At 38.6% G+C, this 13083-nt stretch overlaps 4 protein-coding genes across 4 annotated transcripts; 3 read left to right on the forward strand and 1 right to left on the reverse strand.

The window, feature by feature from the left end:
- Window positions 1-2136: 2136 nt before the first annotated feature.
- Window positions 2137-2816, reverse strand: LOC103417433 (NADH dehydrogenase [ubiquinone] 1 beta subcomplex subunit 8, mitochondrial). The gene has a single exon (XM_008355622.4). It carries the CDS (start codon window positions 2713-2715, stop codon window positions 2338-2340), a length of 378 nt encoding a protein of 125 aa, XP_008353844.2. The 5' UTR covers window positions 2716-2816; the 3' UTR covers window positions 2137-2337.
- Window positions 2817-2908: 92 nt separating this feature from the next.
- On the forward strand, window positions 2909-6324 carry LOC103417434 (F-box/kelch-repeat protein At3g23880-like). Its single transcript, XM_008355623.4, has 3 exons — window positions 2909-3092; window positions 3502-4856; window positions 5977-6324. Exons 1-3 carry the CDS (start codon window positions 3075-3077, stop codon window positions 6089-6091), a joined length of 1488 nt encoding a protein of 495 aa, XP_008353845.4. The 5' UTR covers window positions 2909-3074; the 3' UTR covers window positions 6092-6324.
- Window positions 6325-7140: 816 nt separating this feature from the next.
- LOC103405847 (uncharacterized) lies at window positions 7141-10248 on the forward strand. Its single transcript, XM_070816978.1, has 6 exons — window positions 7141-7677; window positions 8860-9015; window positions 9159-9291; window positions 9385-9424; window positions 9688-9828; window positions 9912-10248. Exons 1-5 carry the CDS (start codon window positions 7420-7422, stop codon window positions 9773-9775), a joined length of 675 nt encoding a protein of 224 aa, XP_070673079.1. The 5' UTR covers window positions 7141-7419; the 3' UTR covers window positions 9776-9828; window positions 9912-10248.
- On the forward strand, window positions 9933-12135 carry LOC103417435 (uncharacterized). The gene is made up of 3 exons (XM_008355624.4): window positions 9933-11130; window positions 11210-11289; window positions 11509-12135. Exons 1-3 carry the CDS (start codon window positions 10966-10968, stop codon window positions 11942-11944), a joined length of 681 nt encoding a protein of 226 aa, XP_008353846.2. The 5' UTR covers window positions 9933-10965; the 3' UTR covers window positions 11945-12135.
- Window positions 12136-13083: the final 948 nt, after the last annotated feature.

A 13083-nucleotide genomic window follows, 5' to 3' on the forward strand; every position in this document is an offset into this window, starting at 1 on the left:
AATTGAGTTGTGATGACTCGACATATGTGCTTTTGGGGCAACTTTGTATCCTTATCAATGTTAAGAAAGGGACACATGAATTGAAGCATTTTATGTCTTCAAATTATTTGCTGCTAATTAAAATAACGCACTTGTTGTAAACAGAAATAAACTTTGTTTGTTGATGTTAAGAAGAATTTAAGGCAGACAAAACTCAAATGCTAAGAAAAAGTAGTTCTTGTTCTGTTTATTGTGAATCTTAAGAGTTGTCATAGTTTTTGACATTTATGACGGAGCATTATATATTCCGATGAGGGATCCTTCAAATAATTTATTTTAAGGATACCTTGTCGTGCTCAATCTATAAATTTTTCTAATGGCCCAAACCGTCTATATTTTAGTTCATCATTTATAGATTACTCTTGCAAAAATTAAACAAATCTAAAACCAATAATACATCCGACTGTAATGAAGAAAATAGAGGAATACGATTTTACAAAGAAACACTGTTATAACTACCATTTAATCCAATAGTCCAATGATTTCGGATTTTGGTGATTTTTCGTTAAATTCAGACAAAATTGCAAACCCCTTGAAGATGTCATTTGACCAATAAAACTGAGCTTCTTACGTTTAATCTCTGCTAGACTCTTGCTCTTTGTTTGAAATTTTAGATGCATAGAGGGAACCCTAAGTGGCAGACTAAGCCGAGATGGAATCGATCACTAGAACAACCTCGTCAACGGACTTAACAAAGAACGGTATGAATCTCTTCATCAGTAAATGCAAATCCTTTACAACAGGTAAGTTCCGGTTCTTCTAAATTTGGCCCCAGCCCGGCCCGTGCCCACCCCTAGTCACGAGCATATTCCAAATCAAAACTTGTGAATCTGAAGCCAATTACAATTGGGGAAACATTAACTGACGCCTGTGTTCAAGTGTGTCTAATATATAAAGGTTCTTGCATCAGACTGATAACATTGCAAACAAACAAATTAGACAGATAACCGAATCACATTAGCGTCAACAATTTAACCACTGGCATGTAATAAGTCGCATGTAGCACTGATCTATAACAAAAGAACTAGTTCACAAGTAATAAATGGATCATGCAACAACAAATTAGGCAAATAAAATCACATTAACACAACACCCTGGTTTAAAGAAATCTGTTCCTCGTTTGATCTAAAGTCTGGATTGCACTTGCCGTTGGACGAAACCAAAACCTCCCTTCTAAGTTCTAACAAGGGTAGAAGTACAACTTAACTGTAATAACAGAGATTTGAGATAAGAGCTTGCATAGGTCAAGCATTTATACACACTACAATTCAATCATGGGTTTTGCATCACGACAAATGAAATGAACTCAAAGCCTATATGTTTCCTGGAACACACTGCCCATATATTTTCTCTCTCTTTTCAATTTTCTCATTGACTAGATGAAAGAAACACCCTAGTCTTACAACAGCCACTTAAGTGTTACCAAAAACCTGAAACAGTTATAATGCCGGAAGGTTGGGCTTTCGTATCTGTTCAATCAGCTATGCAAAAGAACATGTACACCCATTAACTCAATTGTGCAGGTCAATTGATAATTTTCGAAAAACTATAGACCAATTAACTATGTATTCACATTGAACCCCAGCGAAGGATCCATAAAGTATTCAACACTACATTCTCCATTCAGAAACGTTTTGTACAAAAACAAACTCAACAAGAATCAGCCCTCAACTCCACTGTTATATCCTCGGAAACACAAGCAAAGACACAGGACGACCCTTGAAATACGACTTTGGAATCAAATCATAAAACACGGCACACTTATCAAACAACACAAACCATGTGGAAATCTAAATTAAACAATGCGCCATTTCAACCTATGCTCTACTCTCAAAAAATGCCATGCGAAAACAAACTTCAAACACACTCTTGAGACCAAATTCTCGGTTTCAGCTAACTTTGTTCAGTGTTAAATCACTCAAAAGTATTATTCTTCTGCAAACAGTATATCCTTTTCGAACAATTCGATACCTTTATCCCCTTAATTTGAGCTCCACATATGAAAATTCCGGTTCCCGAAAGTAATCTCGACTTGCAATTAGTACATATCACATAGTAGATAGATTGCCACTTGAACAAAACTAAAAAATTTGCATCTCAACGCCAAATTCGAACTAAGTTGATTTAAACGAAACGAGAATCGCAATTTGTTTGAACATCATAGTGCCGAAAACAGACTCAGTTTGAGCTACACAGCATTATTTAGAACCGTCATATCAAACACAGAAATCAGCAAAAGCACATCCGAAACAACATCAACCACACAATTAACAATCAGAAACCGACCGCTGGATGTACCTACGGTTCTCCGCCGAGCTCCACTCGCAGGTTGTCGTAGGGGTACACTTTTGGGGCAAATGGGATCTTGGACGCCTTGTCGTTCCACACGGCCAACAAACCCAGTCCAGCAAAGCAGCTCAAGCCCCCACAGAGCCAAGCCAAAGCTTCGTACTTTCCGACGGTGTCGGCGATTCGATCGGTGCATGGTTCGGGAAACGGCGTGCCGTTGTCCCAGACGAGCTCGTCGTTTACGGGAAGGGGCTTGTCGGGGACGATGTGCTTGCCGACCGGAAGGCCCATGCCGGCGCGGACACGGAGAGAGGAAGCGACGGAACGTGAGACGACACCGTTTCCGCCCATGATCTTGGAAGCCACACTGCTCAATCTCCCAGCCATTTCGCAAAATGCTTCGTCTTCTTCGTTTTCTCTTTCTGAAACCTAAAGCAACAAATTCGATCGCAATTGGATTCTGGAGTTGGAAAGGAATCGAGATGATAGATGGAACGACGACGCTTTGGAATGTAATCAGTAATCTTTGCCTGTTTAATGGGCTGGGCATAGGATTCCCTTGTTGGCCCAATGCAAGTCCAAAGTTCAAAGTTGCAAGCCACTGGGCCAAATGTGCATGCCTCGTCGCCTCGTTTTCCCGCCAATTTGAAACCCTCACGCGTACAAGTCAGCTTTCTACCCTTTCCCATCACGCACGCACGTATCCGGCTCTTCATCTCTCTCTCTCTCTCTGTGCAACTGCAAGTATGGCTAAATCCTTCCAGGTAATTTTATAGCTTAAACCTATGTCTGTCTGTATTCATCTTCCTAATTTTTGTTTGTTCAAATTATTTGTAACCTAAAAATCTGTATGTACTTATTGGGAAGTGTTTTTAAAATGACTAAATGCGTTTTTGACGAAAATAATTTTGGAGTAAAATGTAAATAAATCATGGAATTGCCTTGAAGTGCTTCCATCAAGAATGTTATGTGCTTCTTGCAAGAAGCGTTTTTTGGAACTTAAAAATATTTTCTCAAAGTTTTTTCAAAAAGCACCATCAGTAGCAGTAAATTTGCTTTCATTATTCTAAAATTGGTAAAAATGGTTAATTTCCCAGTTCAATCTGTTATATATGATCCAGTTGGGGCTTTAATTCTATGATTTTCAAAGGAATATATTCATAATTTTTATAGGCAACAAGGATGAAGAGGAAAAGAAAATCTGCTGCTTGTGACACCCAAATCCAAATAGGCAACATGGATGATCAAATTGAAGAAAAGGGTCCCTTTATAACAGATCTTCCGAAGCCCGTCTTTTGGAATATTTTACTAAAGTTACCAACCAGGAGCATTCTCATTTGCAAATGTGTTTGCAAGACTTGGCGTGCTCGAATTTCGGACCCTGAATTTGCTAACCTGCACTTTGCACAAGCAGAGCCATGTCCTCTGCTGTCGCTTCTCGGTCCAACTCCAACACGTGTGCCAAGAACCCTTTACTTGGTTGAGCCTGAAGATCGCTCTGGGTTTGATTTGAAGGATTGTGCCTGTGCTGCTACTGGCAATGCTTGTGACCAGTCTCATGTCCACATGAAGCTTACCAAGTACAAGATCCCATTGCGCAACGATGAGGAGGTCATCAATAACAACAGTGATAACGGCAATGTGATGCCTAATGGGAACCGCGGCACCAAAAGGAAGACTTGCATCAGGATACCGCCACATCATCACAAGTACAATGTGGTGAATTCATGTAACGGCCTGCTTCTCTTGTCTGAGCCAATCCACAACGACCCTGCTGTTGTGTGCAATCCAGTAACCGGTGAATTTATAGACCTTCCTGAAAGCTCTAGGCCGCATCAGAATATAAGGATTCCTGTCGAATGTGGATTGGGTTTCAGTTCCGAGACTAATGAATATAAGGTGATACGAATTTTTGAAGCTGAAGCAGGCTATAGCTTTAAATTTGCTGAGATACACACACTTGGAACAGGTTCATGGAAGTCCATTGGTGAAGTTTCTGAAACAGCGGGTAACCTAGTATCCCCTACCTATGCGAAAGGAGTGCTTTATTGGTATGAGTCTTATGGCTATAGAATTCGTTCTTTTGATTTGAACACTGAAAAGTTCAAATCAGTTCCATCACCGCCTTTTCCGATCAAGCAATTTATGTATGTGGGCATGGGAGTTTTGGAAGGTTGTCTTTGCTTGTGTGATTCCTATGGTGATCTTATCACTGTGTGGACACTGACAGATTCTGGTGGAAAACATCGTTGGACGAAGGTGATTGCTATTGATAAAGATGATAGTGGAAGGTGGCCATATGGCGTATATACAGCTATGAAATACTATAAGAGCTATGGTTTGTTTATGTTTCATTCTCAAACAAATTCCTTCTTTTACTATCACCCAGAAAAACCAAGTTCATACGTTTATCTTAAGCTTTGTGGCTTCAAGGCAAATTTTCAAGCAATTAGTCATGTTCCGAGCTTTATTTTACTCAAGGACATTCTGGCAGGGAAGGATGTAGAAGTATTGAATATAAATACAAGGTAAGGATTTTTTCTTTACGTTCTAAGATTCTGCGTAAATTTGCTGCTCTGGTTATGTATTTGTAGGATATCAAACTCAACCTCAGAAGAATTTATGTGGACAAACATTTATGCTTGGCTGTCTTTGAAAGATCCCAAAATCACCCTATATGTTTAATATGTTTCCCGCTGATTAATTTTTAGTTTTGTTCAGTGATTGATTGTACATGGTTGAGTTTACTTTTCGACTAGATGAAGAGCATGTATGAATTTTTCTTGTCTTAGTTGCTTTCACTACCTGATATTGTCAATTTATAGGATTTGTGATATTTGCCTATCTTAGTTGATATGAAGTATATCTGTGGTTTTAATGAAAAATGGGTCGTGTGTATGCAATTGCTAATTTGAAAACCATGTATAACTGGACACATACATGAACATATACATAAATTAACAAATTGGAAATGGAAGTATAAAAGATGAGTTAGTGTTTATCTGTATCTCAACTCTCAATCATGAGGAAGTAGAACTCTGTGCTTTATGGTTGCATAGTATTTCCAACGAGGAGGTGCTTTTCGAGGCTACTGTTCTATATTTGAGACTACTTTAGACCAGAGCACCAAATGATAATTATGCTCATGAATCGGAAAATGATGAATGCGTGTTAGACCTCTTTTATGACACCAGAACTGCAGAAGAAGGGACCTATAAACTCCTGCTCAGACAAATGTCAGTTGTGAAAGATGAATGAAGGATGCTGACATTAGTTCTGATGCTTAGACTTAACTTATCTTTGGATTTCTACAAACAAAAAACACATGGAACCCGCTCACGCACGTACACATATCTATGAAAGTACAAGGAAGTAGGATTCATCGTCTTTCATTGTCACATATTGGTTTGCTGAATTGTCCTTTCTTTGCATATCTCATTGGTGCTGTTAGAACTTAGAACTTGGGTAATCTGCTTTTCTGAAAGGTAACTCGTTAAGCCGTTGAGAGAATATCATGTTTACATTAGGTGCTGCAATGACAGAATACGTGAAACCAAACAATGCGCTCCTCTTCTGATCCTTGGATACAATTTTTCTGCTTGTTCAAGTTTTTGACTTTGAATCTCATAACTACTGTTGTCGATACAGGTGTGCAGGGTTGAAGCTGCAAGGAGAGACCAGAGCTCTATCTCTGAAGGAAGAAATTGCCGAATTCGAATCAGACCCTTTTTCGTCGGACAATTACTGTTTTAGCGACGAATGAAACGAGCAGGCACTGATGGAGGTGATGTGGTTTCACGGCGAGCTAAAAGAACCATTTTGTTAAATTATAGTATCGATCGAATCAAAAGAACCATTTTGTTAAAAGGGTTGTGATGGGCTCTTAGTAGTATTTTACCCTGTTGGACAGCATAACCTTTGATTCCGATCGAACTAGTCCTTTCAAATATTTATTATTTTGGATTGGAGTTAAATTACTAGCTGTGTTTGATGCTCCTTTTAATTTTTCTTTTTAACTTTTAAGTTGTTAACTACGCCGTTTTACTTAACACTCATTTAGTTGGGTATCATGAGTTCTAATCTCACAGACTACACTTATTGAGTCATTTTTTAAAAAAATTTACCAAAAGGTGGATAGAAAATACAATGCTCGCCCAAGGGCCTATAAATGGGAGTAGGATTCTCTTCCCTCTATTTTTCCGTCTTTCTATTTGAATGGTCACGGTTAAGCTACGTCAACATCCCATTAACTTTTTATAGCAAGAGAAAGACAAAATAAGAGAATGTGAGAGGAGGGAAGAGAATCTTAGTCCCTATAAATGAGGTCATGTAAGGACCATTTTATTTAAAACCTTTAAATTAATCTAGGCCTAATTGTTACTTAATACTACGGTTTTATGATATTCATCTTTACTTGTAAGTGAGAGATCTTAGGTTCAATATTCGTCAAATACGAGTTTGAACCACATTATTGTTTGCCCATTGTGGGGCTAAGCTCATCTCTCCTATTTAGTGTAGATAATATTGTTTGTTCAAAAAAAAAAATTTAAACGTAATTGGATTAAGGAAAGTGCTATCACACATCCTATTTCACTCCCACAAACACTTGTTAATTTTTTGTTGCTGATCTTCTTCAATCCATTCGATCCGACGATCAAAAATTGACAATGTGTGTGAAAAGTAAAAATGAGTGTGAATAGCACTAGCTTGGATTAATAGCTACCGTGATACCACGTGTAGTTGTAAGAGAGTCGTGGTAAAAAAATTAGGATTTAAACCCTTGTGGTGAAGTATTAGGATTTAAACCATAAAATTAAAAATTTTGTTAACTCTTCATTAATTGTTAACGCATGACTACGCTATTACCACGGGGCTATTAATCCAATTAAGTCATTAATCTAAAGGTAGATAAAATCATGTGGTTGGCTTTAGCATCACTCAATAAAAATCAGAAAAAAACTAGCAAGACCACTAGTCTAATTCGGGTTGACTGGAGCTCTACCCGGGCCAACCAGACCCGTGTCCACTATCAGTAACGCAGCACGCACACCGTTTCTCAACTTTCAATTGCATTTGCCTTGCTTTGAGAATATGAATGCTCTTGGCGGTGGCGGCCATGGCGGCCTCTGGGGTTGGAACTACTCATCACCCAGAAAACCGAAGCAGCAAAGAAAACGCCCATTTGATTCCAAATCCCAGTCTTCCTCCAAATCTGAGGACGCAACCGGAAGAGCAGGTCACTGGTTTCCGTTAAAGCAAGCCGCCACGGCTGGCACACTGGCTCTGACGGGAGATACAATTGCCCAGCTCACACAGCGCTGGAGAAAAGCAGAGGCGGAAAACCAACAGGTTTATCAAAGTTAACGTCTCTTTCTTTGTTTCATTAAGCTGTTTGGTTACTGAGAAAATGTAGGAAAAGTTAAGGTCAGTTATTTGAATTTTATGCTGTGTTTGGTTGCTGAGAAAATTAGGAAAAGATAAATATCGGAATTTTATGATGGGTTTGGTTGCTGAGAAAATGTGGGGTAAGGAAAAGTGTTTGGGTGCTCAGAAAATGTTTGAGGGTTTATGAAGTTTTGAGTTTGGGTGCTCAGAAAATGTTTGAGGGTTTATAAAGTTTGAGTTTGGGTGCTCAGAAAATGTTTGAGGGTTTATAAAGTTTGAGGCTTGGAATTATTTATAGTTGGGGTTTGGAGTGAGAAAAGAACAACTTTCAGCTTCTAGCGATGTAAATTGCAGTTAATTGAGAGTTGGTTCTCTAATTCTGAGCACAGCAGCTACTTATTAATTTGCAGGATGATTTTGTTTCTTATAATTGTACCGAAGTTGGCGCAAATGCTAAACCGGTGTTTCCTTGGTTGTATATTGTGTTAAATGAAGGAAACTCTTGGATCTAGATGTGTTAAACTGACTAGAAAGAACAAGTGCCTAATATGGGTTGGATGGCCCTGTTAGGCCACAATTTCCCAGCTTATAGGTTGTTATCCGCTAAGCTATTGCTTAACCGAAGGTTGTGGTTTTAAGTTTGTAGCGGGTGCAATGATGGATCAGCACTTTGTGCTGTGAATCTTGAATTTCTTTTAGTTTTTTGGCTCTGCTAGCGAACTCAATTCTAGGTTTGAGACATATTACCATAAACCTTTTTGTAGTGACGAATCTTGTATGTGTTCCTAAGAAAAGGAAGTTGTCCATTTTTCGGGAGAACTCTTGAATGAAGGTGGAAAAGAATCAAGTTTCTTTCCAAGCATTCCCTTGATTTTTTTGGGTTATTCTTCAAGTATGTGACCAAACCTTTCGGTGGTGCAGAGTCAAATGCTAGAAAATTCATTTATAATGGATAATGCTATGAATATGGTGTGCCTCCTAGTTGATTTATGTGGTCCATCATCCAGGCTTGTTGACTCTTTGTAGCTCCGTCAATTGGTCTAGTCTTGTCTAATATTATAGTTTATGTTTTGTAAGGATGCTTTGTTACATTGTTATTTGTGTTCCTATGAGTTTAGTGTTTGATGACCAAAATCTCTTTCTTAGGATGTAACACATGCTCTCCTCTCACACCATGATTGGCTTCGTGCACTGCGGATGACTTCCTATGGGTTTCTTTTGTACGGCCCTGGTTCTTATGCTTGGTACCAGTATCTTGATCATTCTTTGCCTGCGAAAACTGTAGAGAACCTACTGCTGAAGGTACGACCTCTTTTACATCAATGTTGAGGTAGCATGACTCTAAGGAACTTCAGAAAAGAAAAAAAAAACAAAGTAAAGTTTGAGGAAATAAAAATTGAACGGAAGTCATTTGGAAGGCATCTCATAGTTTTCTTTTCTTACAGGTTTTGTTGAATCAAATTGTGCTTGGTCCATGTGTGATTGCTGTTGTTTTTGCATGGAACAATTTATGGCAAGGGAAACTCTCACAGCTTCCAGAGAAGTATCGAATAGATGCTCTTCCCACCTTACTTTATGGTAAACTTATTCTGATTGTTATTTATGTTCACTCTGTAGTTCAGATTTCATAAACTCATATTTTTCCAATTTTTGTTGTATTATTTTGTGCAGGATTTAGGTTCTGGATACCTGTCAGTTTATTGAATTTCTGGTACACCATTTTCTCTTCTGCTATTTATTTCCTCTTTTTTTCATCTCCTCCAATACCTGAAATTTAAGCCGTGCCTCAATTCATCATAGACTGTTGGAAATTGTTTGTAAACTAGTAATTTCTCTATAAAGACAATGAAAGATTTTTTGCAGTGGGTGATGGGAAAATTCTTTTCCTGGAACATCATACTCTGGCATATACTCTTTTTAATACCAAATCAAGTGGTAGCTTTATCTAATTGACTGAAATGGCTTTCGATATAGGGTGGTACCTCTTCAAGCTCGTGTAGCTTTCATGTCCGTGGGTTCAATTTTCTGGAACTTCTGCTTGTCTTCAACTATGAGCAAGTAGCATCTGTGCATTTTATCAACAATTGTATCAGCAAGCAGAACTTTGGCCACGAGGTATCGGTTACACATCTGATTGCTTACCTTGCTTTTAGCTTCTTAGTTCTTCCTGTCTTATGCTATTTCTTTACTCGTGGCAGGTTGGTTTGGAGGTCTGACATCTGGGAGACCGCTGTTGAGAAGAAAATGAGGACCAGAAGCAACTTTTTTGTTAAAAAAGATGAAATTCAAGCCCTTCGGATTTGAAGTTTGATTGTTTAACAACGCGGACCTTGTGAACTGATTCTTTTTCTGCTAGCTGTAAAAGAAGAAAGGAAAACGGATACTTTTCTTAACGTACCTGGTCATTACTCTGATTTTTGAGCCACTCGGTTGTTGAAATTGCCTTTAATTGGGCTAGGTTCCGTTACTTGAACGAAACTAGATCTTGTGGAATCATATTGAACATTTGGCAATGCATTTTCAACTTTGCTAAAACTCTGCGTACTTGTTCTATGGCAAAAATAAACAAATAAATTCATACAGCGACCAAGACGGTGGATGCTATCGAAGATCATACCAAGTTTACTTGCATTGCAAGGATCTAAAGCAGTGTGCATTACAGATGTTTGCAATGCAAGGATCTAAAGCGTTTTGCATTACAGATGGAGATATACAACATCCTCCGTGAAAGAAATGTAAGAATGTTTAGATGCCTTGCGATAGCTAATGGGGCCAAAAGGTGACAACTGAGAGTCCGAAAGCTCAGACTCGGGGGAATAAACTTTAAGAACTGGGGAGCGCACTACAATGGACAGAATCCACGGCGCACCTCATCTGCAAACCGTTGATTGACTCATAAGAATGAGTGCTTGATTGTTCAGTTGAGTGGACGCGTGTGTGCGGCCGTTGCTGGGAAACCTCTGCCATAGAATGCATTGTTATCTCAATCACATCGCAGAAACAGGAAAAGTAGAATCTGAACGGGTTGGAATCGATTCCTACATTGCTTTTTCTGTCGAATCTCTAGTAGCTTTTCTTGCATGCCACCGGAAAAAGCATCCGCAATACAAAAAATGACAACCTTGATTGACAAATATATATGTATATATACCTTGAAGCAGATGAAGGAATAAAAACTCTCAGAACCCGAAAACACATCAACAATATTGCATAGGAAGTGCAAACTCCGGAGATAGGCAGAACGTAGACATCATGAGCAGAAGTACCAACAATACCTATTCTCTTCCTACTCCTCCTCGTCCTTATCTTACCTATCGTGAGCCGTTTGATCTCTACTTCGGGAATTTTGAGGACGATTTTGGTGAATGGGCTTCTGGGATCTCTGGTAGTCCCTTGTATGATTTTCAAGCAACTCAAGTAAGTATAGTTTCTTTCCCCTTTTCTTTATGATACGATGTGTAGAATATGGCATAAACTATTTTGGTTGCATAATCAGGTAACCAGAACAGGTGCGTCGGATTCAAGGCGACCATTTGAGGGAACGCTGGCGGTTGCAAGACCTCTTGGCTTAGCAGGGTAATCGCAGTCGAGATCACAGTTCGCATGCAGATTTTCCTTCTTTCTTTTCATGTCATTGATTCACATATCAGTAAAATGATTAGTACGCATACGTATGTGGTTTAGCATCAGTTCATATATGATCTAACGGCTAATGTGCCTCTTTCGAGCGCAGCCATTACTCGTACATTTTATTTGTTATCCTTCTCTCACCTTCTACTGATGGAAAACTTGCAGTTCAGCAGCAGCACCAGGTCCCCGAGTTCATATTCTGGTCCTTGGCGATGAATTGGCACGACAGGCAGACCCAAGGGCTAGACAGATGGTCGGTAACCAATGGAATACGGCCGCCCCAGGACTTGAAGCAGACTCCAGATTGACCCATAACGAGCAAAAGAAGGCGTTGCAGAAGCTGAAGAAAGAGATATACAATCCTTTACGGAGGAGAATATCGCAGAGAGTGAACTTGTATTACAGAGACATAGCTGTGAAGGAGAAGGAAATGGAGAATGATGAAAATGGCAAGAGGTGTCCCATTTGCTTGGATGACTTTGAGCCCAAACAAGAGGTTATGCTCACTCCTTGTAAGCATATGTTTCATGAAGAATGCATTGTGCCTTGGGTGAAGAGCAATGGTCGTTGCCCAGTATGTAGGTTTTCTATATCTGAGTGAACAATAATTACCTCTTCCAGAGAAAAAGAAATATTACTAGATTAACAGCGTAAACGAGTCGCGGCAAAAAAGTATTACTGTAACAAGAACTAGTTTAGTTATGATATTTTAGTTGTTGAAATAGAGTTTAAGTTAAAGAACTGTCGAATGTTTTAAAGGGTGAAGGCAAAACCAAGGCGTTTCATGGACAACCTCGAGTACTTAAAATTATTATTAATACTTTATATATATATATATATATAGAGAGAGAGAGAGAGAGAGAGAGAGAGAGAGATTTTTTAGAACAATCAAGCAAACATGTCAAGCAATCAACATTTGACTATTATTATTATTTTTCTAATTCACATCATGAAGTCACAATAAACTAATAGAAACTAAAAGTTAGAAACATAAACTTTATAAAAAAATAAAAATAAATAAATAAAAATCCTGTTCAAAAGGTCGTTTTGTGTTTGTCTATTTTTAAAAATAAAAAATAAAATAAAATAAAATTCATACGCCTAGGCAGCCTAGGCACTTGAGGTGATAGCCTAGGAGTTTAGGCTTAGTATATAACCCACTTCTGCTGGGCAGAGATGTTTTCCTCATAACTTTGCCTCGCCTGGGCAAGTCATAAAACTAGTTTTTTAAAACACTTGAACTAATACATATAACTCTTATCTCTTAAATCATACTAAATGCGGGCTCGTTTGACACACGTGATTAGATTGGAATGGATAACCTTTTGAATCATACTAAATGCGGGCTCGTTTGACACATGCTTAGATTTAAATGGATAACCTACTAAATTAAAGGTTTATTGGAGAAATTACTAAAACTCAAGCATCACTGCAATCGCCTCCGTAGCTAGCACAGTAAATAGGCCGCCATGAAATCGCCACGAGTGTTACGAATAACCACACCAACACCTCGAAATGAAATGAAACGCCCCATTTTTCTGGACAACAGCACCAACACTGCAGTCGCCTAATTAATTTGGTATTCTTAGGGGCCGTTTTATTTTCATTTTTTTTAATAAATGGTATTATCTACACTAAGGGGAGAAAAGATGGACTTAGTCTCACAATTGGTTAGCAATAATGTGGTTCAAATTCGCCTTTAGTAAGAATCAAACCTAAGACCTCTCATGTGAAGAAGAA

This window comes from Malus domestica, chromosome 17 (genome assembly GCF_042453785.1).
Source record: "Malus domestica chromosome 17, GDT2T_hap1".
Lineage (NCBI taxonomy): Eukaryota > Viridiplantae > Streptophyta > Magnoliopsida > Rosales > Rosaceae > Malus > Malus domestica.